General features: G+C 47.8%; 1 protein-coding gene across 8 annotated transcripts in view; it reads left to right on the top strand.

Moving 5' to 3' along the window:
• Positions 1-135: 135 nt before the first annotated feature.
• The window catches only part of ZC3H18 (zinc finger CCCH-type containing 18), a 36,435-nt gene continuing 10,376 nt past the window's right edge, over positions 136-26,194 (top strand). For 3 of the 8 annotated variants that reach the window (XM_015874382.2, XM_015874387.2, XM_015874383.2), the window contains exons 1-11: positions 136-249; positions 4,254-4,846; positions 7,475-7,559; positions 9,738-9,886; positions 10,194-10,286; positions 10,838-10,995; positions 12,127-12,159; positions 13,710-13,836; positions 15,215-15,501; positions 24,684-24,884; positions 25,890-26,015. In XM_015874382.2, the coding sequence (XP_015729868.1) occupies positions 4,268-4,846; positions 7,475-7,559; positions 9,738-9,886; positions 10,194-10,286; positions 10,838-10,995; positions 12,127-12,159; positions 13,710-13,836; positions 15,215-15,501; positions 24,684-24,884; positions 25,890-26,015 (1,838 nt within the window). In that variant the 5' untranslated portion in view covers positions 136-249; positions 4,254-4,267. The remainder of the gene's footprint in view (positions 250-4,253; positions 4,847-7,474; positions 7,560-9,737; positions 9,887-10,193; positions 10,287-10,837; positions 10,996-12,126; positions 12,160-13,709; positions 13,837-15,214; positions 15,502-24,683; positions 24,885-25,889; positions 26,016-26,194) is intronic. The other 5 variants (XM_015874384.2, XM_015874389.2, XM_015874385.2 and 2 more) reach the window with 5 other exon arrangements.

Here is a 26,194-nt window from a genome sequence, read left to right on the forward strand (position 1 = left end):
CTATGGGGTGGGAGGGGGGGGGCAGACACAGAGTGACCCCATTAAAAGGCAGCGGTGCTGAATGGAGACTGTGTGGGGATGTGGTTCTTATTGGGGTTGGAGTGTAAAGGGGTAGGAGCTGGTGGGGACGGGGGGTGGTTTGTAGGTTGTGGGCTCTGACTGGCTTTATCCACACACACAGGTGGGAATAGGGAGAGCTCCAGGAGCCTGGGGTGCTGCAGGTCCGCAGCCTGGCAGGAGGAAGCTGAGGTAAGGCTGGTCATGTTAATGTGGTTATTGATAAGTTGTGTAGGATACAGGAGTGGTGGTGCTTGTGTTCTGGCTTGGTGTTATGGCTCCTGTCATTTAAAATTAGCATTTGTTGGCCTCAGAGCTTCAGGAAGAGCTGGGTGTGCTACAGCTGTAGGGAAATCAGTGTCACTGGGAGCACAAACTCCAGCTGCGTATGGCTCTGTTTCTCTTAAGGTTTGTGGCCTTGATACAGTGCAGTGAGTTGTGTTAAGTGTTCTGGGTCACAGCTTTAGGTGCCCTTCTTTAAAAGCCAGCTCACTGAATAGTCACCAAATAGTTCTCTTACATCAATATCAAAAGGCGGCTCAGTTCTTTGCATTAACAGCTCTCCTGTGCATCATTAAAGTCAGGTCTTCCTTAGAGGATGTCAGTTAAGTTTCTGCTTTAATTAACCTGCTAAGGATCATAGATTCATTCAAAGCAAAGTACTGGGCGTTATGCTTTTGTTCTGTTTCTTCCTCATTTAATATGATAACTCCTGTTTCAGATCACAAGGCCTTTCTTTTCTTTTCAGGGTTTTGCTGTTCCTCCATATTTTTGCTCATAGTTCCTGCCCTTCATTTCTGTTTTCCTTTTGCTTTGCACATCTTTGTCCCCTTAACCTTTCTGTGCTGTGTTTCTTTTCTAACCTATCTGGTCAGTTTAGTTTCCCATTCATTCTCCTCAGCTTGCACATCACTCTTCACCCATCATTGTGCCTTGACTTCCAGGCTCCCAAACATTTCTGTTCTACATTAGGTGCTGATTTTCATGGGTGGATTTGATTTTGCTTCAGACTTTGGCTACAAGAAAGGGGAAAAAATAAACCAGCAAACTTTCTTCTATCCCTGAGGGTTCTGCTTGGAACAGAGAGGCCTCCATTCCCTCTCACCAGCCGTACTGAGATGCAGTGCTGCTCCTCTGGTTTCTGCCCTGTGAGCACCTTGAAACTGCAAGGTGCCTATTTGGGGTTATTGACATTGGGGATGTGCTTGGTTCTTGCCATCCAACTGATATGGTTGTATTATTGAAGAGTGAAGCTCAGGGCATGGTTTGTTTTGTAGGGTTCCTTCCTGCTCCCAGGGGTGCTGGAATCACCTCAGCTGTTGGTTCCTATACTGCTTTCAAGGCATATTTCTTGCTCATTTGTGGTATCACATAAAGGCTGAGGGAGAAATGTAATGAATGGGAATGGTGCTTGCCAAGATGATCCTTCCTTGGTGCCTGTTTCAGATTGGTTCTTACAGCGTTACTGTTTAGTCTGCCACCAAACTGCTACCTTCAGCAGTGAGTCAGCTGCACACAATGCGTTGCTTCGTCAGCTTAGTTAAGGATACGGCTTAAACTTTTAATGAGCTCTAATTGAAAGAGAGTAAGAAACAGGATTTCAGCCTCGTGTCTGCAATAGGTGTTGTTGAGAGATGTGCATCCAGAATGCAGAGCAGTGAAATGCTGCTCTGAGGGGGAGCAGCCTGTGAGGTACCTGTGTGATCCCAGACTTAAATCTCTAATGGGAAATTAGAGACAAGCAAGGGCTGTGTTCTGAGGGAGGATGCTGGCTCATCTCAAGGTATTTAGTGAAGGGAAGGTCAAGCTTTGCATGGATTGTTCAGGGGTTTTCATTGTTTCGTTTGCTTGTGCTTTCAGTGGACCATCTGCAATACTCTGGCAGGCTGCTGTGTGGCAGCGGGGACTAGATGGGTCATGAGGATTCAGAAGGAACAACAGGAGGGAAGTCTTGCTTGATCTGTGGGGACAGCAAGTGCTGTCTGGGAGCTGGGAGGATGGCATGTGTTTGCTGCAGATGGGGCAGCTGGAAAGCTTAGCTGCCAAATCTGCAGTGTCTCTACTGACAACACATGAACTGCAGGACTTGGGCTGTGAGCTTTAGTTTGCTGCTACCCTGGAAAGAATAAATCCATTACAGCTTGTGAGGAAGCCTGAGTGACTATGGCAAAGACTCCACCGTTTCACTTAATTCTTTCTCTGGTGCCCTCAGCTTTCATAGCACTCAGTTGTATCTTTTATTCCCCAAAAGAGGGGCTACAAGCAATACTGGTTAGGTCAGTAGTGAGGTATTCTCCCATCTCATTCTTTTGATGTGCTGCTGTTGCAGGTGTGTTTGTGACTGTGATATAAACCACATTCACTTGCTGCCCTCTTGGCTTAGACCCAGGGGGATGCTCAGGGCTGATGGATGGCTGGAGGGTTTGTTTTCAGAAGACTTGATTCCTTGGTCTTGGAGCATCTTTTCTTGCATACCAGGGAGCAATGGCCCATAGGGAGCAGCTGAGCTGTGCTCTTGCTGAAGTCCTATGGCATAGGGAGCAGCATAGAGAGTGTAAATGCCCTCTGTGTGTTGTTTCAGTGCCCGAGCAGACAGAGGCAGCTGGAGGGCATGAGGCCCACTGCCAAAGGGAGACTTGGGTTTTGTGAACTCGTTTACAATCAGCTGTCATTTATTGCACTTCTTATCATTTCTGCTGTTGGGAATTAATAGGAAATTATTATAACTAACAGGTGCTGTGGATTTTTACAATAGCTTTAATGGTGGAGGTGAATATTTCAAGCTCATCAGTTCAGCCTGGGGTGAGAACGTATTCATTTTCTCCCAGCCCTTTGGAGGGCCCGGTGTCGAGTGCAGAAAGGCAGTGAGTCACTTCAAAAGCCTTCGCTTTGGTGCAGCTTATTTGTAAGAAATTAGAAAACAAATTTCCTGAATACATCCATACTTGACAGCTTCTGTATTTCTGCTGGCCTCTTCAGGCTGACCTTTCTGGTGTAATACGCAGAGCTGCTCTGTGTGCATGCAGAGTGTAACTTCTCAGGCACTTAGGCAATTAAAATTGCTGTCATAAAATTCCTCTTGAAGCCAGCAACGATTTGTGCAAGCATTTATGAACTCGGCATCAACCTTTATAGGCACAGTAAGAATAGAATTTCTTTCGGATTACATCCTGCTTAACTGCCCAGTGCTGCTATCACCGAGAGGCAATTGCTGTCTTTTAATTTGCTTTATAACTTTTCAGTAAAATCACAGCTTTGGTCATGAGCAAGAGCTAAAAAGTGCAAGGAAGCATGAGGAGCTTGTAGGCAGCTCAGCATGACCCTTCTGCTTTCCAGGGTTCCAGTGGATGTTCAGATCATCCTCATGTGTATCAGTTAGCTGATATTTGAGCAGACTTGGTGCTGTTGTTTTGATACACTTGTACTGCTTTTTCATTCGTGGCTCCTCTTCAGCCTCCCATGGTATAACGAGTTTTCTTGAGAATGACTTTCATCTCCAGAGTCTGCTGCCAATACCTGCTAATGAGGGCTGCACTGTGGCAAAGGCAGGCGATGCTGTCTCAGTGATGACAGCACATCTGGCAGCGTCTGGAGCATGAATACAAGAGTCCTCATCCCAGGAAGTTTATAGGGACACAGATAAGTACCGTGGGTAATAAAGCTGTGCCTGATTTTCCAGTGTGGGCTCCTAGCACACAAAAGCTCCATGCTTTTCCATCTGCCCTCCTGCCATATCTCAGCACCAAGTTCCCTCACAGCAATTACTTTCCCTGAGCTTTTTTCAATCCATGGCCAGTTTTTCCTAGAATCATTGTGAACGGTGTTCCTGCCTCTTCAGGAGCCCATGCAATCTGCAGTGCCACGTGCTTATGCTTAACCAGATGTGTCTGAAAAACCTGACCCTGTGCTCTGGAGCTCACTCACTTGCTAATGAGAGGAATGCCACAGGGGTGGGAAACCACCATGGTTACTTGGAGGGAGTGTATGTGCACCTCGCTTTTAGAGCTTGTAGATGAAATCCCAACGTTGAGCTCTGTTTATATACATCAAGAGTAACGTACTTTTAGCTTATCTGGAGTGATAAACCTGATACATTCAGGCTTTTTTTTTCCCCTTTAGGAGACAAAATACAAGTTGAACCTATTTTTTTTTCCAGCTCATTCCTTATAACAAGTGTAGTGTCCTTCCCTCCGCAGGCTATTGGGTACTGATGGATGTTTCCAACAGCCCTGAGCGAAACCCCTGCTCTCCTGATGAAGACCGACAGCTTTCTGATGACGAGGTCTTAAAGGAAAGCGGTTCAGAGCGGGGACTTGATGGAGAGGGCGGGCAAGGCAGCATCCTGGGTGAAGAGGAGGATACAGGCCGGGTACTGAGCCATGGTGAGAACCACTCAGATGAAGAGGACCACTTGAGCGAGGCCAAGTCTCAGGACTCTGACAACAATGAGCAGAGTGGGGAGCTGAAGAGCCCCCCGCCTTGCAAAGGAGAGGAGGAAAACCGTGCTAATGACCTTGGTGATGAGGCATCCTCAGTCACCCGTGAGCTGGATGAGCACGAGTTGGACTATGATGAGGAGGTTCCTGAGGAGCCAAGCGCTGCTCCTGTAGAGGAGGATGTTGAGAAAGCTGCTGGTGAGGATGATGAGGAAGAGGAGAAAGGAGATGACGCCCCTGAGGAGGAGAAAAAATCCAGCAGTAAAAGTGATGATGAAAAGGATGGTCAGGATCCCGTCAAGGAGAAGAAGAAAGAAGAAGATGACGGAGAGATCGATGATGGCGAAATTGATGTAAGTAGGAGTTGGTCTGGGGTGGACTCTGCTGGGAGAGGCCTGTCCCTGTGTTGGAGCTGTTACCTCATAGTGTTGTGCCTTTCTCTCCTCATTGGTATGGGTGCCTGTGCTAATTGTATCCCCAACATACAAGTAACATGTTGCCATCAGAGGTAAAACTGTTGTGGGCCAAGTCCTGACCTCAGTTGCTAGGGCATCCATTGCCACATACTGTAGAAAAACTGTGCCACATAATGCTGGAGCAGTTGCAAATAAGCCATTAGCTGCCTAGTATGGAAAAGCTCCAGTGCCTTAAGAAACTATGCTGCTTTGGCTCTCAGAGGACTTCTGGATGATGCTGACAGCAAATTACTTAGCAATGGATTAAGCATTCATAAGCTGTCTCATCAGGTTAGTTTGAGAGGCTGTAGTGCAGCTCCTGGACTTGGTGTCAGGGGTACAAGAAAGCCAGGGCCCTAAGCATGCTCTGGGAGCAGCAGGAGGAGCAGACTGTGCTTAACCAGGCAGGTCCTGAGAGCTGGTCATCAGTTCAGGGATGTGAAGGCCTAAAAGGTGCTGTTTCAGCTGAGAAACACGTGTAGGTATTTAGGAAGAATGGGGCCGTTTGTCCCGCTGTGCTCTGGGGTTGAAGTGACTCTATACTCAGCCATTTTTTCCTTAAAGAAAAAGTTGTGGGTTTTTTTGTTTCTAAAACAAAGCGATGCAGATTTGCTTCATCAATGCCTTGCCCTGGCAAGCAGTTTCCTTAACAGTGTTCTCCAAAAGTTTTGTGTATTTCTGATTGAGTTAGAAGGAATTTCAGCGTATTGTGAGAGGATCCAGGCAGGATAAAATCAATTCCTGGCTCCCTGACTCCGTGCCTGCTTCTTGATTAAAATATGAATGCTTTCCTTTAGAATCCGCGGCATTCTTAGGGCCGCTCTCCTTACAAAGCACAGGATGAATTCGTACTCTGCTTCTCATACATTAACTCATAACGGGTTTCCCAGCTGCCTGATTCCAAGGAGACCTCACAGAAATAAATACTTTCCCTTTTGTTGGAGTACAGCGTCGGCAAAGACTTCACACGGCTCTTTTGAAAGCGGCCCAGTTGAGCTGCTTGTGCCATTCTCTCATCTTTGAATGCCATCCCTGGCTTTTGGGGAACCTCATAGAGCTCCACATTCTGCTCTGCTTTTGGACTCCTGTCTTTGGAGGAGAGGGGATATTAATACAAGTTGTAACTTGTGTAAAAGGATTGTCTTTAAGATCAGTTCTTGCGCAGGAGAGCACTCCTTGCATTGCCCTCAAAGGGATGCAGAAAGGGCTGTTAACCCATCTCCCTGCAGACTCTGTGTTTATCTAGAGGCAAGCAGTGCTTTTTTTTTCCCTCGTTCCCAGCTTTTAAATTGATCAAAGTGTGCAACTTTCTTAATCTATTCCCAGCTGTGGGGCTGTTGGTATTGCCTTGTAGTGGGAAGGCCTCTGCCAGCTGCTTCCTGCTCAGATGTTTTGTGTGCTAAAAGATGAGTGGTGAACAGAGAGTGTGAGATAAGGCATGTGCCTTTTGGGAGAGGGAACTGTTGAGTGTGTGTCGGGCGCCTGTCAGCTCTGTGCTCACATAGAACAAAGGGAAGGCAGGGATTTCAAAGCTCTGCCTGCTGTCTCCTTGAGGAATTCCATGGTGGTTACTCTGTGCTTATCCCCTGTGGTTCTGAGCCCTTGAAGAAATCTCCATCTTCCAGAGTTTCTTCCTGTGGAACTGAGAAATGCAGAATCACAGAGTGGCTTGGGTTGGAAGGGACCTCAAGGATCATAAAGCTCCAGCACTGCTGCTGCATGCGGGGCTGCTGGCCTCTATATCTAATAGTAGACCAGGCTGCCCAGGGCCCCATCCAACTTGGCCTTGGACCCCTCCAGGGAAGGAGCATCCACAGCCTCTCTGGGCAGCTGTTCCAGCATCTCACCACTCTCAGAGTAAAAAACTTCCCCCTGAAATCTAACTTAAATTGTCCCTTCTGGAGGGTGACCATATTGGGACCCTGCATTAAGCACTGTACTCAGGAATTGTGCTGTGTACTTTAAATCAATTAATGGAAGGGATTTGCTTGAGCTGAGCAGGTGTGACAAGCAGGGGCAGACAGTGTGGAGGCTCTGGAGGACAGTGGCATCACCCAGCTGTGCTGCCATAGCTGTCAGTGTGCTCTCGTAGCCTGCAGCAAGGAAAGGTAACGCAATTGAGCTCGTTTGCATGAGGCTTCCTCTAATTGCATTCCACCTGCTGTCAGCTGGAAGTGCACAACCAGATTCATTCAACCAAGGTATGTTAAGATTTTAATCCATAGTACCGTTGGTTACTGAGCCTCTGAGTGTACACTGAGTAAATTGATGCAGCGTGGTCTACATGTGGTGCCAGGATGTTCATGGTGCCTGCTGGGCTTAGCAGTCAGCTTTGGAAAGCACTGATGTTGATCCACATTCTCACTTCTTGCAGTGCGTTGTGGATATACTTGGGGTGTTGATCACAAACTCTTATTGAATTTCCCCTGTGCTTTGGCTCATGGTTTGCTTGCAGTTATTGACATTGGACCATCTTGTGAAATGTCAAATCACTGCATGAGATGTCAGCCTGTCTGTCTGTTCCAGGACGATGACTTGGAAGAAGGAGAAGTTAAAGATCCCAACGACAGGAAAGTGAGGCCACGTCCCACCTGTCGGTTCTTCATGAAAGGTAATGGCATGCTGTGATGGTGGAAGCAGACTAAAGGTGCTGTAGCTTTTCTCATTACATTTAGCAGCAGTTAAGCTGATAATCTCTGTCCCAGGCATCCCCAGTGTCACCTACCTGGTGGCCAGGTGCTGAATTTACATAGGGCCAATATGCAAAATCTCCTGTGACCTGGCTTTGTTGTACCCAAGAGGAGCAAATAAAGGCAAACTAACCAGCATTTTCAAAACAGAATGGAATAAAACTGCTGGGGCTGGTTTGACTTGAAGCTGGTGCTTAAAGAGGTTCTGTGATGTCATTCAATGGAAAATGAAAATGGCAAACTTCATTCTTTCTTATCAAGCTAACGCCTTGCCAGAATGTAATTGTTTCTTGCAATTTGATGGCCAGTTCATTTCCCCACTTATTAAATGGCCCTTTTTTTTAACTGAAAATAGGGCTACAGTTCTTCTTAAATTATATTCTAAATTGTAGTTTATAGTTCTTCATTCAGCCCCCTTGATGTCTGCGCTTTGATTGTGCTTTACTTACAATCATTGCTGAACAGTTGATTGAAATCTGAATTTAAAAGGAAGGTGGAGAGCAGGGTGGAGTCCTCCCCCCTTGCGTCAGCAGCACACACAGCATAGGGACCTGCCTGGGGGTTTCCAGTGATATGCCCATCACCCAACACATCCCTGGCTTCCTGATCTGCCTGTGCTGAGCATGCTAAGGATGCTGATGGCACAGGGAAGTCCCTCTGCTTGTTCCTCAGTCCTTTGCACAACACACGCCCCCGCTGGATGGAAATGTTTGCCTGAGTCAAAGTTCAGGCTGCGGGATCTCCTGCCCCAGGTGTTCTTTGACTTGGCACTGGTTCAGGTAGCGCTGACACTCGCTTTGCCTTCCCCCCCCTCAGGGCTTTGTTACCATCAGTGAGGTCAGGCACTGCTCACTTGGGACCTTGAGGACACCCAGATTTCAAGTCTTGCTTTGTCTGATAAGCACTCGTATGGCTGCACTGCTCCTATTGCATTAATGATGAGTTCGATGCTTTTCAAGGAAGGTGCTCGATGTGTGGCTGCTTTGCCAGGTGCCTTTCAGGGGGATCATTCCCCTTGACACCTCTGTATAAGGCAATAGGGGCTGGTGGGGTGTCTCACAGACCACTCCTGCCAGGCATTCAGCTGCGTGCTGAGGAAGGATGCTGCAGCCACAGCGTGCCTCTGTAAAGGGATTTGTGCTCATTATTTCTGACAGCATGACAGCATGTAGTGTTACCTCTGACTGATTAATCTGGGGCTGATGAAGAGCATTTCCAGGGACCAAGTGCTTTCCTTTACCCGGGTGCAGCATGGATTTCTGACACGTTGCTGAGGCCAGGGAGGCTTCTTCCTTGGGCCACGTGCTGCTAGCAGCTCTGTTGCCTGTAAAATCAATGCTTTTAATGCCTGAGAGAACACAGAATTAGTGATGCCTCTGTGATGCGTTTCTCTGCAAAATCTGCAAGATGTCTGTTGCCTGATGCAAAGAGAATTGCCAGCAGGAAAGAAAACAGGGACTGTTTCAAAGACGAGCTGAATTAAAACCAGGAATTGGCTTTGTATCCTGCTAGAGACCCCTGAGTGCTGCCATCTCCTTGGGATGGTGACTGAAGCTAACAAGCAAACTGCTGCAGGTTGCAGGCTGCCACCCTCCTTAACAGTGTCTCCTTTCCTGCTTTGTGCTGGCAGGCACGTGGAGTCGGCTGCAGAGAAACATCTTTGATGTACGGTTGTGCCTCACCAGATTGCTGTTAATTCCGAATGCACTGTGATGTTTTCTTTGCTGTCAGGTTATAGTGGTTGTTTTCTGTGAAAGGTGAAGCTCTGGGTTGGAAGCATTTGTCTTTAATGTGGCTCGCAGAGCTCATGGGCTTATTACAGCGTTTGCTTAATGGTGTGTCTGCATCCATCACTCCCTTCTCTCTGGCATAACAAGGTTCTTGTATGTTTATGTTTGTGGCTGGAGCCATTGAGTTTATCCTCCTTGGGATTGAATATGCAGGTATAGGCAAAGCTCAGCAAACTGGGAGAGAAGGGTGGTCAGGTGTGTGGAGCAGCGTTGTTCCTTGATGGGTTTCAAGTGATGGTGGGGCTGAACAAGCATTGCTGCACTATTCAGACACACATGGATCTAACAGAAGACCTTGTATTCCCACAGGTCATTGCACTTGGGGCATGAACTGTCGATTTATACACCCCGGGGTGAATGACAAAGGAAACTACTCCTTGATCTCCAAGCCTGAGCCCTTCTCCCCGAATGGTGCACCTCCCATCGGCCCTCACCCGCTGATGCCAGCCAACCCGTGGGTATGCACTCCTTTTGTGTGAATTCCTGGCTTCTGCATTCAGCTTCTGGCTCCTGCTCCAGGAGGAGCGAAGGTTCTGAGTTTAGTGTTTTAGCAAAACTCTGTACGTTTACTGCATATATGATTCTGAAAAGGTGGTCTTGAAGTTACTAGTAGAGGGGAGTAATTTTCCACGTGTGTCCCAGCGTATGCCCTGCTGATGCGTCTCCAGAGATTCTGAAGGTACTCCTGAGTAGCTATTCACAAAGGGATTGCTTGCTTAGAACTAATGTTGAATGTCTGTCTCCTTCTTCGTACCCTTCTGACAGGGAGGGCCGGTGGTTGATGAAATCTTACCTCCCCCTCCTCCGGATCCTCCAACAGAAAGTGCCTGGGAGAGAGGACTCCGGCATGCAAAGGAGGTGAGTGGCATCCACAAGTATGTTGGCTTTCTCCAGAACACACAGACGGGTTTCAGTGGTAGCAGAATGCTAGCAGACCTTTCTTTTGCATCATGTCATGCATTCTCAGAAGCCTTCCTTCTGCCTTTTAATTTATTAACTGCTGCCTCCTGCAATCACGGTTATTGTACAGGCAAGATGAGCTGACATCCAGGTTTGTTTTTCTTATTAGCACGAGCCATGGGGGAGTTTGTGACCCAGGGCAGTTTGGGAAAGCTGAAGTCATGCCCTCAAAGAAGCAACACTTTCCAAGCTGGTCATTTCCCTTTCTGTTTTTCTAGCACCTACAATCCGTGTGTCTGATCATTGTAGAACATGGGGGTTTACATGCTTGGTATGCAGTAGCTGTTCTGAGCTGATCTGGTAGTGAATTGCTTCCTGCAGGAAGAAAATTCTGTTGCGTGCACATTGCTGAGACTTGGGCAGAAGGAGGATGTTGGAATTTAGGGGCACATTTCTCCCAAGTGAGGGATTTTTCTGTGCCTTCACAGAACTTCTGTTTTTCTTCACAGGTATTAAAAAAGGCAACAATGAGGAAAGAACAGGAGCCTGACTTTGAAGAGAAGAGGTTCACTGTGACTATTGGAGAAGACGAACGGGAATTTGACAAGGAAAATGAGTTTTTCCGTGACTGGAATTACCGCATCACCAGAGATGTCCGAGATCCAGCGTAAGATGCAGTTTTGTTCTTGCCACGAGGAATGGGTGGGTAGGAGTGCAGTACAGTGTGGCAGCCTTCAGGTAGCTAGAATACCCTGCACCAGCTCATTCTTCTGACTTATCCCTTTTTAATTCCAACCCATGAGAGATTTAAACACCAAAATTGGAGTTGTGAAGTTGGAATATCCTCAGTATCCAAGAGCTTTGTGGCAGCAGCCATGCTGTCACAGCTCACTGAGTGTCTAATTGCAAGGTTATTAAGAAAGAAGGCTCCTAACAAACATCTTGACTAGTCCCTGGTAAGCTGGGACTATTTATTACTATTTATTACTGTTCAGTAAGGCACTGTTCAGAAAGCAAACCTGGTAGCTGTGGGTGCATGGCCTGGGCAAAAAGAAGCATCCAGAATTGAAGTTGTAGGTGACTGCTGAAGGAGGTAAAACATGAAACATTAGTGACCTCAGACACTGTAGAGATGTAGGTGAAGCCATGTTTTTCTCTTGTGCACACATCCCCTGTTCCTACACATAGAGATTTTGGAGATATTTCCACTCAGTTCTACAAACTAATCATAATCAATCAGTTCCCCCTATTAATTCTTTCCCTTTGTAGAAATCAGCCTCTGTCTTCTGTTGCTCTGAGAAGGCATTCGGTTGTACCTGCAGCACTTTATCAGCAGTACTCTGTGGGTTAACCATCCTCGTTTTATAACTGTACAGTTACAGCATTTTCACTCAGCATCCTTCTATGCCACTGCCTCATTTATGTAAGAATTATTGCTCTAGGTGCAGGACTGGCTGTGCTTTCATACAGTCAAGCAAAAAGTATGGTCTCACTTGTAGCCAATGTTAAATAATAGTAAGAAAATGAATGGGATTTCTGAAAGTTAACAATTTTTATGTAGGAGCAGCCTGAGGTGTTAAAATATGTAAGATATGTAGTGCACACAGGCAGAAGTTACCAAGTTTTTACTGCTGTATGCTCTAGAAATAGTGATTTCTCTCATGTACGGATGGACACCAGCAAATGAACCAGTGATGGTTCAGCTGGAATGTTATTAAATGCTTTCAGGATTGTCTTGTGACATGTGGAGATGTCGAAATAGTTCATGAATCCCTTTCTCTTTTTTGAAAAACTATAGGGAGGTGGACATCAAAGAAAACATTAACTATGGGTAAGCAGGTCTTTGATTCCGGTACTGTTGCAACTGTAAGAAAATATTCCCCTTCTTTTCTCCATTGCACTTCTGAAAACTTCCGAGGCCACAGACAAGTGGCACACAGATGTGGCTGGCAGTTCATTGACTGAATGGATGGGGGTGATACAGATTATTCACCTGTAATTATTTAAACCCACAGCAGGGGTGCTTATTATGGGAATAAAAAGACCATATATAGGTATAGGAAGGGAATGTGGAGATCTGGATTTGAGGCTGGGTTTAAAAGTGAAGAGCTTCCTTTTTGGTGTCAGCTTGAGATTTCTTCTATTCAAACACCTGGTGTCACCAAGTCTCTACTGCTACCTGCTTGGCATCAGCTCTTGGTAAAGGCTTGGGCAGCATTATTCAGGATTCCCTGGCATGCTTTCATTTGGCTTATCAGTTCAGACAGAAAAGCAAAGTTCTTAAACAGATTCAAAGTACTGAAAGAGAAACAGGCAGCCTCTAGACTGGCAGGGGAGCACTTCCATGGTAGCCTGGCTTAGGTTATTTGGCACTTCTTCAAATGCAAATTCCCCCTAATCACCAGCCAGGGTCCCACTGTGGATGCTGTGGATGACCTGGAAGTTGGGAGCTCTTGTTTATGATCCTAGTTCTGCCACACTGACTGCTCTGTGGCCCTGGAAGTTTCTTGTTTCCCGTACCCACCTCCCCATCTGTACCATGGATCTGATATTTGCACTCCAGGTGGCTGGCAGGGATTGAATGTCGTTGGATATGCAAATTAAAAACATCAACTAAAACCATCAGAAAATACTAACAGAAATCTTTAAGAGGCATTGGAGATTTAAGGAGGGTGGGATTTAGATCCTTTTCCTCCTCAAAAGTAATTAAAGTACTTGGCAATTGAGTAGCGTGTCATGTGCCCCCCAGTCCACTTGTGTGCTCGGGGGTTTTCCACTGGAGGGTATCAGCTGCAGTTGCAGTTACCTTTGATGCATGGAGTATTCCAGGTGTAGGGACGCAGCACTGCTGTCTGCCTCCCAAGTCGAGCTGTTCAGCATCACTCTGTTCCCTATCCAGGCAGCACTGCTGTGCACCCATCACCTCTAGTGACCGTGGAGCAGGAGAGTGACAGCCTGCTGTGCTATGGGGTGTGCTCAAAAGAGCTGTGTGTGTGAACACAGAGGGTGCAGCCCTCGGTCAGTGGGGCAAAATGTGTTCTGTTACACCTGCATACATCTGAAATAGCTGTAAGAAGCAGTTCTTTATTTATTACCGCATTGATTTGAAGGCTGAATTGGGTTGTTAGTGTCTTTATCTGTGCTATCGAGAAAGTTTGGTGCTTTTCTCTGATAAGCTTTGTTTTAAAAAGGCAGTTTCTGTTTGGGGTATGTTGGAAATAAACCACTTTCTTCAGCCATAATCCACTGAACACATTTCTTCGTGTCAGTACACAGTGACTAAGAGCTGACTTAGGCTATGTAGTGTTTCTGGGCTATGTAGTGTTTCTGTGTGGTGACAAAGCTGTATTTCCCTTTCTAACCTTCTGTTTTTCATTGTAGGCTTGATCCCTATGCAGATCCCTATTATGACTATGAAATAGAACGGTTCTGGCGCGGTGGGCAGTATGAGAATTTCAGGGTCCAGTACACAGACCCGGATCCATACCGTAACTACAGAGTAAGTAAGGTAGTACCTCTCCCACACATTCCCTTTCAACTCTTCCAGTATTTCTGCTGCTCGTCACGTTCCAGTGCAGCTGAACCAGGGTTTCTCTCGTATGTTCAAGATGCCAAATCTCACAGTAGTTAAATCCTCAGTTACCGTGCAGAACACGTTGTAGGTGATGGAGCTGGCAGCTCAGTGGCATTGCTGGGTGCAGCTCTCTGCTCTCTTAACCAAGGGTGCTTCCACTTCACGTGCCCTGGCTGCTCCCACCAGCATGAGGCGGTTGTGCAACTGTTCTTGGAAGTTTTGGAGAGGGGAGGGAGTTTCCAGGAAATAACGTAGCTGAGGGATGGTTTAGTTGTTAGTTACTGGGACAGATGGAAAGGATTAAATGCAGGCAGGCAGAGGCACCAGCATGGCTGTCCTCTGCTGCTGCAACTGCACATTAATTGCTTTGAGTTGGGCAGGGAGAGCACCCTGCCTGCTGCCAAAAGCCCAGCCACTGTCAGTTGGTGTTGCACTGCTGCAAGGTGCAGAGCATGATGGAAACAAGGCGATGCATCTTTCTCTGCTCATCCTTTCGTGAGTTGTTGTTCCTCAGCAGTGGTGTCTAAATGATTAACTCCTGCTCTCTGGGAAGCTTGGTGGTGGTTTTCATCATGTTCATAAGAAAGTGGCTTTGCTTTGCTGCATGGCCTCTTTTTCTTACAGAAGCATTGTAGAGACAGGAGTCTCATCCTTGCTGTTGCTGCATATCATGCAGCACCAATTTTTGTGGTGCTTGTTTCTTGAGTTAATTAGCTTATTATAGACATAATGAGCAAATGCTGTAAACATCAATACATTCTCTTTATAGGTGTAATAAGCAAAAGTAATTTTTCACAGAATCATAAGTCACAGAATGGCCTGGGTTGGAAGGGACCTCAGGGATCGTGAAGCTGCAACCCCTTCCACAGGCAGGGCCACCAACCTCCACATTGAATACCAGCCCAGGCTGCCCAGGGCCCCGTCCAACCTGACCTTGAACACCTCCAGGGATGGACAGGGCATCCACAGCCTCTCTGGGCAGCTGTTCCAGCACCTCACCATACTCAGAGTAAAGACCTTCCCCCTGACATCCAACCTACATATTCCCTCTTTCAACTTCAAACCATTTCCTCTGGTTCTGCTGTTATCTGCCCTTGGAAAGAGTTGGCTCCCTTCCTGTTCATAGGCTTTTTGCCTGTTGCCTTTGAAAATTACAACTGTGATGAATGTGATGCAGTAATTCTGTTCCTCCCTGCTCTGGATTTGTCTCAATACTTGGCTCTGATGTGGATTGCAGTCTGAGACTTGGAGACCTCCCCGCGTTAGTTGTTGCTATCCTGACACAGAGATTGCTCTTGTTCTTTTTTTATAGGAAAGAGAGAGAGAACGGGAAAGGGAAAGAGAAAACAGACAACGGGAGAGGGAACGAGAAAGGGAGAGGGAACGGGAGCGAGAGCGGCGTCAAAGGGAGCGGGAACGGGAGCGCGAACGGGAACGTGACAAGGAGCGACAGCGGAGGAAAGAAGAGTGGGAACGTGAGAGGGAACGGGTGAAGAGAGATGAGAAGGACAGGCAGCACCGGGACCGGGATAGAGACCGGGACAGGGACCGGGACAAGGACAAAGATAAACCAAAGCCCCGGTCCCCGCTGCTACCAAGGTAAGTGTTGGCTTGAATTCACTCTTAGAGTTCTAGCTGTGGGTCGTGAATGGGTTCATGCTGATTATACAGTGGCTTAGGTTGGAAGGAACCTTATCTTCTATCCAGTTCCCAACCCTGCCATGGGCTGGGTGCCCCCCCACAAGGTAAGGCTGCTCATGGCCCCATCCCACCTGGCCCTGAGCACCTCCAGGGTTGGGGCACCCACAGCTCTCTGGGCAGTGGTGCCAGCACCTCACATCTGGTCTTCCTCTGGACCTGCTCTTTGTTGTCTGCAACTGTAGTCGAGCTGTATTTTCAAGAGCAAGGCAACGCTTCACGTGAGCCTTGCTGGCCACTAAGTGGAGCTAAAACATCAGCTATGCAGCAGCCTGTGTAACCAGGCTCTGAAAGGAGCAGAATGCTAGTCCTGTGGGCTGGAGGTACAGAGATGTTCAGCTGGAGTTTGAGGTAGAAGGCTGAGTGCACCCCCAACACTGAGAATCCTACAGATGGGAGTGATTCTCTGTGGCCTTGAGCAGGGCCCTTGGACACAAATCAAAGCTTGTTTTGTAAAGTAAAGCACCAAGAAGAGGTTTGAAAAGCTGAGAGAATTACATGCCTTGAAATGAGTTTCTTCTAGTCAGTTCCTTCAGTACAATGACATATATACTGTGTATGAGGCATGTTTGTAATGCACTTTGTTAATATAGAACTTATCTCATGAAAGTTCTAATGTTGCAACACCTTTTTGGTTCAGAGTAAGGGAAATGTGTGATTTCCTGCTGTAAGATACATTCAGGAAAACTGATCAGCAGCATCAGGGCCTCAGAAACCAGAGGCAGGTAGAGCTTTGTGATGGTGTGCTGAGAAACATCTGGGTGCACAAGTGTGTGTATGTGCATGTTGGGGCAGAAGAGGCATAGGGAAGCTGTGTTCCCCTGGACACATATAAGGCTTCTCCTTCTGGACAATGTATTTTGCTTCTTGAGCACTGGAGGAGAACATTGTGAGCATAAGAAAGAGTGTTTTAATGCTAAAAAGGGGCTAAGAAGGGCAGCGACAAGGTGCCACATGGACCTGTGTGCTTTCAGGTGAGAGGAGGGATGAAGTCTTGAATCTGATTCAGAGCTGTTGTTTGTGTTGCTGGGTGGGAAAGCAGATTTCTTGCTGATGACCCTCTTTTTTTCAAGAGGAAGTTTCAGTTTGAGAACACTGGGACTGAGTCTTGTGAGTGCTTTGATGCAGTAACAGTGTCAGAATGGTTATAGTAACAAGGGGAACTACGTTTAATTGTAATCTTCACTTACAACCATCATTTGTGCACTTAATTACACATTTACTGTTGGTTTGTGCTCTCATTGGGTCAGTGATGGAGGAGATCTCACTGTCCATGTGATGATGATGGCGAAAGCAGCATCAGCTGATTGGCATTGAGTCACCATGCCCATGATTGCCAATCTCCTTCCCTTGACACTTGTGCAGGGTCACAGGTAGGGCTTGGTGGAGGAGCTTTCGCTGCCTGCGCTGCCCAGGGTGTGCTGGGTAGGAGCAGTGGCCATGTTGGCCAATCTTAGACCCATCTTGCCTCCTGCAACCATCTGTATGAGCTGAGAGATGGGATTTATGGTGTTTGGGGTGTTACATGCTTTGTGGATACAGGTTTCCTGCTTCCCTTGCATGCACCTCTGTCTCATAAGCATCACTTAGATGAGCTGTGGGCTGCCTCTTGTAACTCTAAAGCAACCTTTTGGAATTAAGTCTTCATTGGATAATAGAATAGCTTAGGTCAAAAGGGACCTTAGAGATCATCACATTCCCCTTGCTGTGGGCAGGCTGCCCTTCACCAGGTCAGGCTGCCAGTGGGCCCCATCCATCATGGCCTTGAGCATCTTCAGGGATGGGGCAGCCAGTGCCTCAGCCTCGCCACGCTCTGAGTAATGTCTTGGTAAATTGAAAGGAGCCCTCGATGTGCCTCTTTGCTTTCTGTGTTGTCTGCTGTTATTTCCAGAAGTGGATCACAGAGAACCTGTAACTGTAAGTGCTGAAAGCTGGAGCAGGTGTCTGCAGGCCAGATGGAAAGCCAGGGGGGAGGCAGAGCATGCAGGGCTTCCTTTTGGGCTTCCTATGGCTGCCAACAAGGAGCATTTCTATCTCTTGGTGTTGAGTAGGCGGTAACTCAACTGATACTCCATTGGAGAAGATACAGAATTCATAGATTCATAGAATGGCTTGGATTGGAAGGGACCTTGAAGATCAGCTTGGTAGAGTTCCCACCCACTAAACCAGGTACCGGACATCCCCCCCATCCAGCAGTTTGTTCCCCTATGCTGTGTACCCCAAAGCCCTTATCCCAGGGTGCAGCACCTCCAGGCAGCATGGCTTTGTCCCACACAGCCATTGGATGGGCTTTACCTGGTGCTTGTTGGAGCAGCCTCACCTTTTCCCTACATCCCCTCCTTTGGGCTGGGCTGCAGAGGTTCTGTTTTTGGCACCTCGGCATCAAACAGTTCCCCAGTTTGTTTAATGTGTAAAAAGTTTGCCATTGGTTTACGTGTCCCAGGTAGCAGCACTCACCTGTGGCTCTATTTATAGCCTCTGTGCTTTCCCCATTCGCTGGAGCCCAGTTTTTGGCAGGTCTGCCCCTCCCAGGTGCCCTCATCACCATGTGTGTGCAGAACGTGGAGTCAAAAGGGATGAAAGAGCTTGAAAAGCAAATGCCTGACACATGAAAACAAGTTCCCTTTCGATGGTACTGCAAACAGGAAACTTTAATCTGATCTCTAAACAACGCGCAGCAGTTGAGGCTGATAACAGCAGAGAACTGGAGCACTTCCTTGCATCATGTTTGCTTCTGATGAGGAAGATTAGAATTGAACAGACACACACTATAAACCCAAGCAGACTCGATGGCAAATGTTTCTCTTTCGGCCTTTTGAGAAGAGGCTGCAGCACTTGGGCTCCCCATAGGATTGGGACATGAGGATCAGACCTTCTCAAATGAATGTGTAATTGCTGTTTGGTTGTGTTTTTTTTTTCCCAAGCCAGAGATGAGCTTTCCAAGAAGTCTACGATCGGAGATTGCAGCAGTGAAATTGTTCCTCCTCCTCCTCCCTCCTCAGGCATCGAACACTCAAACAAGCCGGTACACTTTGTGATCTATGGGAGGGATAACGTGGCTGTCTGGCCCTGTGCTCCCCATCTCCAGAACAAGTTCTGAGGCCTCAGGCTGTGCCTGGTTTTGCTGAGCACCAGATTTCAGCTTTGTATCTACCTCTTGCCAGTGTCGTTCACTGTTGTGCAAAGCATGTTGGAGTAGAGTTGGCATGAAAGATTGGATTTGACTTAGAGCAGGACAGGATGTTCCAACCTGAGCACTGGATCCAGCTGTGGAGCTGCTGGCTTTCAGCTGCAACCCTGCACACAGAAATAGTAACGTGTTTTAATCCTTCTATTGTTGCATAGGTCTTTATCCTGTCATCATCCCAGTGAATCTGATTGTTTCAGCAGGGCGTTAGGCAACGCACTTGCTGTCGTGGGACTTGTTAGTGTTTCTTTCCAAAGCACTGAGGAGTGTTAAGGCATAGGGCCCACTGGCCAGGACGGTGCCCTGAGGTCATGGTGGTTCCCTATAAGCAGGAAGGGAGAGGATATAATCCTGTGCTGTGGTCAGTGAGGCAGCCCTTGGGTTCTTTCCCACTCTGAGAAGGGTACTACAGGCTGTGCTTTGATGAACATACAGGTTAAGGTGAGAAATTGGTCCTCCAGTTCTCCAGGAGGTTCATCTCCATGTTGGTAAGTTCAGTCTGGACCCAAAACCTATAGGACACCAGTGTAAGTGGGATGAGAAGGGTGCTCAGAGATATCTCTGGCTGCACACAGGAGATCCCAGCAGCTCTAAGTCCTCAGGTAGAGGTCATGTCCTGGTGAACTCATGTGCATTGCCCTCTGCTTACAACAGAGCTCTGTGGAAGGAAGTTTGCCTTGGCTGGGTTCGAGGCTATCGATGGAGTGCACTTAGGCAGCCATTAAGAAAATAAAAATAACACCTGTGAGTGGGGATGCTAAATTGGAAAGCAATGTCAGAAAGGGCAGCACTTCTATAGGGAGTCACAAATCCTTCAGGAAGCCCTTCCAGCAAAGAGAATTGTGCTTCTCCCTGTGTCTGCTGGGGTGATGGCAGCTGCTGACTGTGGGATGCTGCAGGCCCTGGGATGGAGGGCTGTGTTCCCTTTGCAGAGCTCCCTGGCATTTTTATTCAAGCTGGGTCACGTTGTCTCTGTAATAGGCCATTATGAGTCCCTGGGGTGCTCACATTAATGAGCAGGATACCCTGGAGTGTGAAATCAATGAGCGCAGGTTACCCAGGGCTTGCAAGTTAGAAAATGTTAGAGGGAGGCTGATTAGATAAAGGAGTGGCAAAAAGCAGGGAATGCAAATGGAGTGATTCATGATTGTGTGTGTGTGAGAGAGAGAAAGAGAGAGATCACAGACTGACTGAGCTTGTTTTTTTTGGAAGAATTCAGGGTCCTGAGGGTCGTTCTCATCTTTCCTGGCAGCTGCTGGTGGTCTCCCCATAGCACCGGGTTTGCTCCTTGTTTTGAGTTCTGCTGGAAGCAGCTCTTCAAATCAGCTGTTGTTCAGGTAGATCACAGGGTTCTGAGGGGAAGAAGGTGCTCTTAGTGAGGATCCCCATCTCTTGGGATGCAGCTTCCAGTGTGAGCATGTGAGTTAGGCAGCCTCTCTTTATTCTCCCTGTTCATTTGGGGAATGAATGAGAATAAAAACTCTCTCCAGACTCAAATCAGCAAAACTTGTCCAAGTTCTCTGCAGAGCGCTGCTGTTGGCTGGAGCTTTGGTTGATCATCGTGTCTCCACTTCTGCAGCAAAAGGAGAAGGGTTTCATAACATCACCTTGATATGAAGGAGAGCACGGAGTGAGTCAGATGTGGATCTCAAGGCCTGTGTTTTTCTTTGGCTTTTTTGAATCAGAGCTACCAGATCGATCCCACACACGGGATTTTATTAAAGCATTGCAGAGTTGGGAGCATTGCTTGCTGCATGTGGGTCCCTCTCGTTTTGGGCAGGCTCTCGAGGCGTCAAATGCTCGGCCCTGGGGGCAGATCCCATCTCAGATAGGTTTATCTGCCCACTGGGATGATTTCATCCTGGAGGTTCAGATTGTATCTGCAGCTCTTTAATTTCAAAGCCTCTCCCCGTCGGGCTTTGAAGAAATCTTTTTATTATTTTTTTTTTTTTAAGCAACTGATTACTGGGCTGGAGATGGAAACCTCTTGAGAAAAGCAAAACCTCTGCTAACACTCCTGCAGCTCGGTGAGTGCTGGCACTGCACAGGCTGGTTCCCATCGCTGAGTGACTTTTAGAACCTGGCAGCCTTTGTTAGAAGCACTGGGGATGAGTGACTTTACTGTGCTGAGATGGGAGATGTGCCAGCCTTCACGTGCACGGCTGGAGCTGATTTTGCAGAAGTTATAGAGGCCTTAATGAGCGCTGCAGCGTATGCCTGCAAACATTCCTCGAGTTCACTTCCTTTGGAAAATTCCACTGACACCAAAGGAAAACTTGTGCCGGTGATACAACCTTTGCTTTCCTGCTTGAAACGAAGCCGTCGCCAGACTTTCCTCTTGGAGGAAAATTGAGCTGGAAGTGGCGGCCAAAAGAGCAGCCCCGGAGCCAGGCTGACGTCACCGTCGCCGATAAGGTGCGCGTTACCCATGGTGCTGGTGTCATGCGGGGAGGGAAGGAAGGAAGCACTTTTCCCTGGGAAGCTTATTTTCCGGCTGAGATTAGGAATGCTTCGGCGTCATGTGCATAGCACACGAGCAGGAAGACTGGGGGCACCCACCCCCTTCACCCCCCCATCTGAATTCCTGCTGAGGTTTGGTGGGAGCTGGGGCTGAGCTGTGCCGTGCTGTTACTTTTGTTCCTCCTCGCCTTGCCAAAGCCACATTCAGCTTCAGTTCTCCGCTTGATGGCTGTCATTAAACTCCAGCCATGTATGCATTAACATTTTCTTTCCCAGAATGAACACATTCAGTTATGTTAAGGTTAAAACAGGCTTTGGAAATAGCTACACTCTGCCATGGCCTCTCACACCCTGGTGATGCAGGATGCTGCTGCTCTGGGGTCTGCGAGGAAATGAAGCTGCTTTTAATTGGGCATCATCAGTCTGATTATGGAGTTAATGCTCAAAGGCACTCCAAAGTAGTTCCTGAAAACTGCCAAGTGGGTGAAGAAGGAGAGCTGGATGTACAGAAGTGCTTTGGCAGCAGGTTTGCCTGCAGCTGGATGAGTGGTGGCCAAGGATGAGTTTGTGTAAATCACAGGAGCTGACCTGGTTCACCACTCAAGCCCTTGTAAGCCTTGTGCAGCAGTTGTTCAGCCCCTCCGTGCTGCTTGGACTCACCAACCCAGCTCCAAACTGGGGCTTCATTCTCTTTGTTCCTCCCTCTTCAACCAAGGAGCTGACTCACAGAGAGCTCAGTCAAACAGCAGAACCAGCACAGGATGGGAAGTGGAAATCACCCAGAGTGAAAGTACAGAGAGAGCCTACCCTAGGATGAAGCCTGTTGTTAGAGCCCAGCAGCATGAGCAATAATCACATTGGGTGCCATTCCCTCGGCCAGCTCTGCTCGGAGCCCCACAGCTTCTCCTGCTTCAGGACATGGCACCAGTGTGCTGCCTGCTCATGGGCTGCCAGCCCTTGGTAGCCTCTGCAGTGAAACTTGTGCAGGCTGTAATTGAGATGTTACTCCAAGGCGGATGGTGAGGATCATCTTGGCACTTGCTCAGGCTCACTTTCAATTCTGACCCCTGGGTTCCACTGTAGGAGATGAGCCAAATGACATCGGGTAGCACTCCCTCGTGCTGAGTTGAACAAGTTCATGTGGTGATGGTGCATGTTGGACACGCAAGTAACTCTTGAGGAAAGCCTTTGATAATGCCCTGACACGAGCATCATCTTTCTTTCTTGGCTATAGTGTGGTGACACATTTAGTGCTGAGTCAAAAGCCAAAGCATACCCAGGAATGAGGCCTTCTGTTGTGGTTTTCCTAGGGAAGAAACCTCTCCTCCAGAAAGTGACCTCATCAAGAGAGAATTGCGTTAAACCGTCTAATAAGTGCAAGTAATGGGAATTGTTCTCAGTCACCTTTGCTCCAAGGTCTGGAGTTGAGCACTGTGGAAAGGTTCTCAGCAGCTCTTTTCCAAGTCTTGAGATGGAAGTTGTGACTCTCTGCCCACTCTGTGCCAGCAGAATGTTCCCCTTGCATCTCCAAGGGGAGGACATCAGAGTGAACACAGCTGCCCATGTTCAATAGCATCCTCTCACAGTGTTCTTTTCCGTTCTGTTGCCCTTTAACCTGCTGCTGGATACAAGGTGTGTAGGCTGAACCTTAACTCCTTTTTTCCTTCTTAGTTCTTCATTGCTTTGAAGATACTGCAAAGGTTGGATAACCTCAGATCTGCTGGTACAAGGGCTCAGTCCTGGCTACGGCCACTCAGTGTTATCAGAGTATGAATAGTAGGTTGGGTCTATCCCAGCCCCGTGTTCAGAATCACAGTTTTTCCCCCCTGATTAAATACTCAGATGTAATTGCAGATTTAACATAGAAAACCAGACCAGCCCACTGCAAATAACATGTTGAATAATGGGAGAGCAATACGGGAAAGGATGGTTTGGCTCAACCGAGGTCCTGGTGAATCATGCTGAGCCTGGGACACTTAGCAGGCAGTCAGCAGTTCTACATGCTGGTACGTCATCCTCAGGAGCATCACCTTGTGAGGCCAGAGTGAGACCTGTGGGGCTGGTGAATGTGAAAGAGTAATTCCTTCTTTTGTTGAATTCTATACGTACAGAGATAGGGGAGAGACAAACTGCAGCTGGTGTAGTTAAAGCTGGGAAGATGGAGAGAGAACAGGATGCTGTTCTGCCCCTTGATGTCATCATGTACAAGCTTTGGTGTTTGGCAAGAGGTGAGAGGCTGTAGGAGTTGGACTGTGTGCTGAGGCAACTGGGGGTACTACCAAACAAGGAGCTGGTGAGGCATCTTAGTGACTGGTGAAGCCTTCAAAGGGACGAGCAGACTGCTGATGACGGGCTTTAATTATCCCGTGTCTGTTGGAAAAGTGTTGTGGCAAGAAATGCAATCCGTGGAATTATTAGAAAACTTGGAGGTTGCTTTTTTATCTCGAGAGGTAGAGGAAGTCGTGTGGGGAGTGGTTGCTTCACAGCGGTGTGACTAATAGGGTGGTACTGGCTGAGCCTGGAGATGGAAGGGCCTCCCCTCCCCAGTCCTCCAAGTGAGAGGGTTCATTATTTGGAGAAAAGGAATAAATATGTAATTATATAGGTAATTTGATGAGTGCAATAGACTTCATTAACCTTTAAGCAAGCGTAAACTTTGCTTAAAACCTGACGAAGAAGGTTACGAGCAGGTAATTGACCAGTCACGTGCGTGGTGGAGTAAGGGTGAGGGAAAAAACCCAGGTTAAATCATCCTCAGATAAGAGATGTGATAAAGCGTGGGCCTGAAGAAACTCATTAAAGAACTATCTGGTGCAGATGCTGAAAAGTTAGGACTGAATGCTTTTCAAAGGGCTATGGAGGAGAATGGCATCCCAGAGGAGCAAAGAAAGGGGTTAAACACAGCAAGAGACCTTGAGGGGAAGAGGCTGCCCTGTCAAATTGTCAGTGTTATCAAGAACAGGAGAGCACGTGCTCAGCTGTGTTTATAAGCACCTAGAGAATAATACAGTGATAAACAGCCAGCTGTAAACTGCTTTCTGCTCAGCTGACGAGGTAACTGTCCCCTTGGTTAAAGTAAAAGCACACCCGTGTGTCTTGGCTGGGGTGAGGCTGCTGACAGCCCCACGTGATGCTCCCATAAGGGAGATGGGGGAGAGGAACTCAGGCTGAATCTCTTCTCCTAGTGCCTGCTGGCTGTTTGGCTTAGTTGGCTGTGCTGAGGATGTGGCTCAGGTGCACACTCCATGTCCATTCTCAGTCCAGGTCTGGTTGGTATCCTTGTTACACTGGGGTCCATCCCCCAGGCTGAAGCTGCTCCAGCTTAAAGCTTTAACTGAGCTTGTACCAGTGTGTAGGATGAATTTCTGGACCTACGTTTTTATTGGCCATGTGATATAAAAAGATCCCATGGACTTCACTCCTCTTTGTTTTCCAGCCGTCAGCCTGAGCCACCAAAGAAGGAGAAGGAGGCTTCGGCCATCGCCACCGCTCAGTCAAAGAGGGCAGATGAATGGAAGGACCCCTGGCGCCGATCAAAGTCCCCCAAAAAGAAACTGGGGTTGTCAGTCTCTCCCAGCCGTGCCCGTAGGCGCCGGAAAACCTCTGCTTCTTCAGCTTCTGCTTCTGGCTCTTCAAGGTAAGGGAAGAGCGTTTCGCATCCAAGCTTTGGCAGCGCTCCCTCACACCAGGGAGTGTGGTGTGCCTCTCTCATTAGCAGAATGGAGGTGTTTGGGGAAGCAGTTCAAGGCTTGCTGCTCCATAACTGCTATGGATGCTGGTGTATAGGAGGTAGTGAGGTGGAAGGCAGAGGTGAGAGGCTGTAGGAGTCATGTAGCCTTGGGTGCTGTAAAGAGCTGTGGTGTATTGAGGGCTAAGCAGCAGCGTGGCCTTGGGGGAAAAATAACTCTGTAGGGTGAAAGCTGGCCTGTAGAGTAGAAGGAGCTGGAAGCTGTAGGAGCTGGTGCCTCTTCACTCAAGGAGCACTAGAGAGATGAGGAAAAGCATGCTGCTACCTGGGGAAAAACTGGGTTGGCGGAGGCTTGACAGGAGGCCTAGAGAGGTGCAGAGATGCTCAGAAACCAGAGCAGGGGAGATGAAGTCCACTTCTCAGAAAGAAATAAAGCAAGTGCCCTGAATCTAGGAGAGCTGAGGCGTAAGCTGGATCCATTTCCTTTAAATGTTTGAATTTGAAGCTCCTGCAGAGGGAAAAAATGTATCAGAGGAGAATGAGGAACACAGCGAGCTGAAGATACAGATCTATGAACCAAAGCCCTCCTGAACCAGATAGATTTATTTATTTTTTCGTTGGAATTGCTGCACTGTTGGTTTTTCTGTTTTCTCCTTTGTGTGTGACCCAACCTAAGAGGGGGGATTGCCTGGTAAAGTGGTGTGCTAGGAGTTCTCAAAAAGGGATGGTAAGTCATTAGGTAAAGGAAAGGGAAGCTTGTTTGGGGGGGACTAGAAGCAATGGAGTCATGCCTTAGAGAAAAGCTGGGATGGGGGCTGAGGAAAGGCTGCAGTCCTGGAAGGCCCTCCAGGAGAGGGTGGGTGTTTTTGGAACAGTGTTTGAAAACGTGGAAGGAATGTACCTTGGTCTCTCAGGACTTCTCAAGAGGCACTGAATGAAATGCTTTTCTTGCAGGTCCTCTTCTCGGTCGTCCACCTATTCTGGTTCAGGCTCCTCACGATCTCGTTCCAGATCATCGTCTTACAGCTCTTACTCTAGCCGCTCTTCAAGACACAGCTCTTTCTCAGGCAGCAGGTCCAGGTAATGGGTTAGAAAGGAATTGTATCCTGTTTCCCACACACTTTCTCACTGCTTCTTTTGGTGCTACTTAAAAGCAAATAGCCGACTCCTGAAATAAACTATTGGATTTGCTCCTGAGTGAGGGAAACACGAGAGACTGTGAGGCAGCCTGCTGCTTCAGTTGTGGAACAAAGCAGATG

The sequence above is a fragment of the Coturnix japonica genome, chromosome 11 (genome assembly GCF_001577835.2).
Source record: "Coturnix japonica isolate 7356 chromosome 11, Coturnix japonica 2.1, whole genome shotgun sequence".
Classification (NCBI taxonomy): Eukaryota; Metazoa; Chordata; class Aves; order Galliformes; family Phasianidae; genus Coturnix; species Coturnix japonica.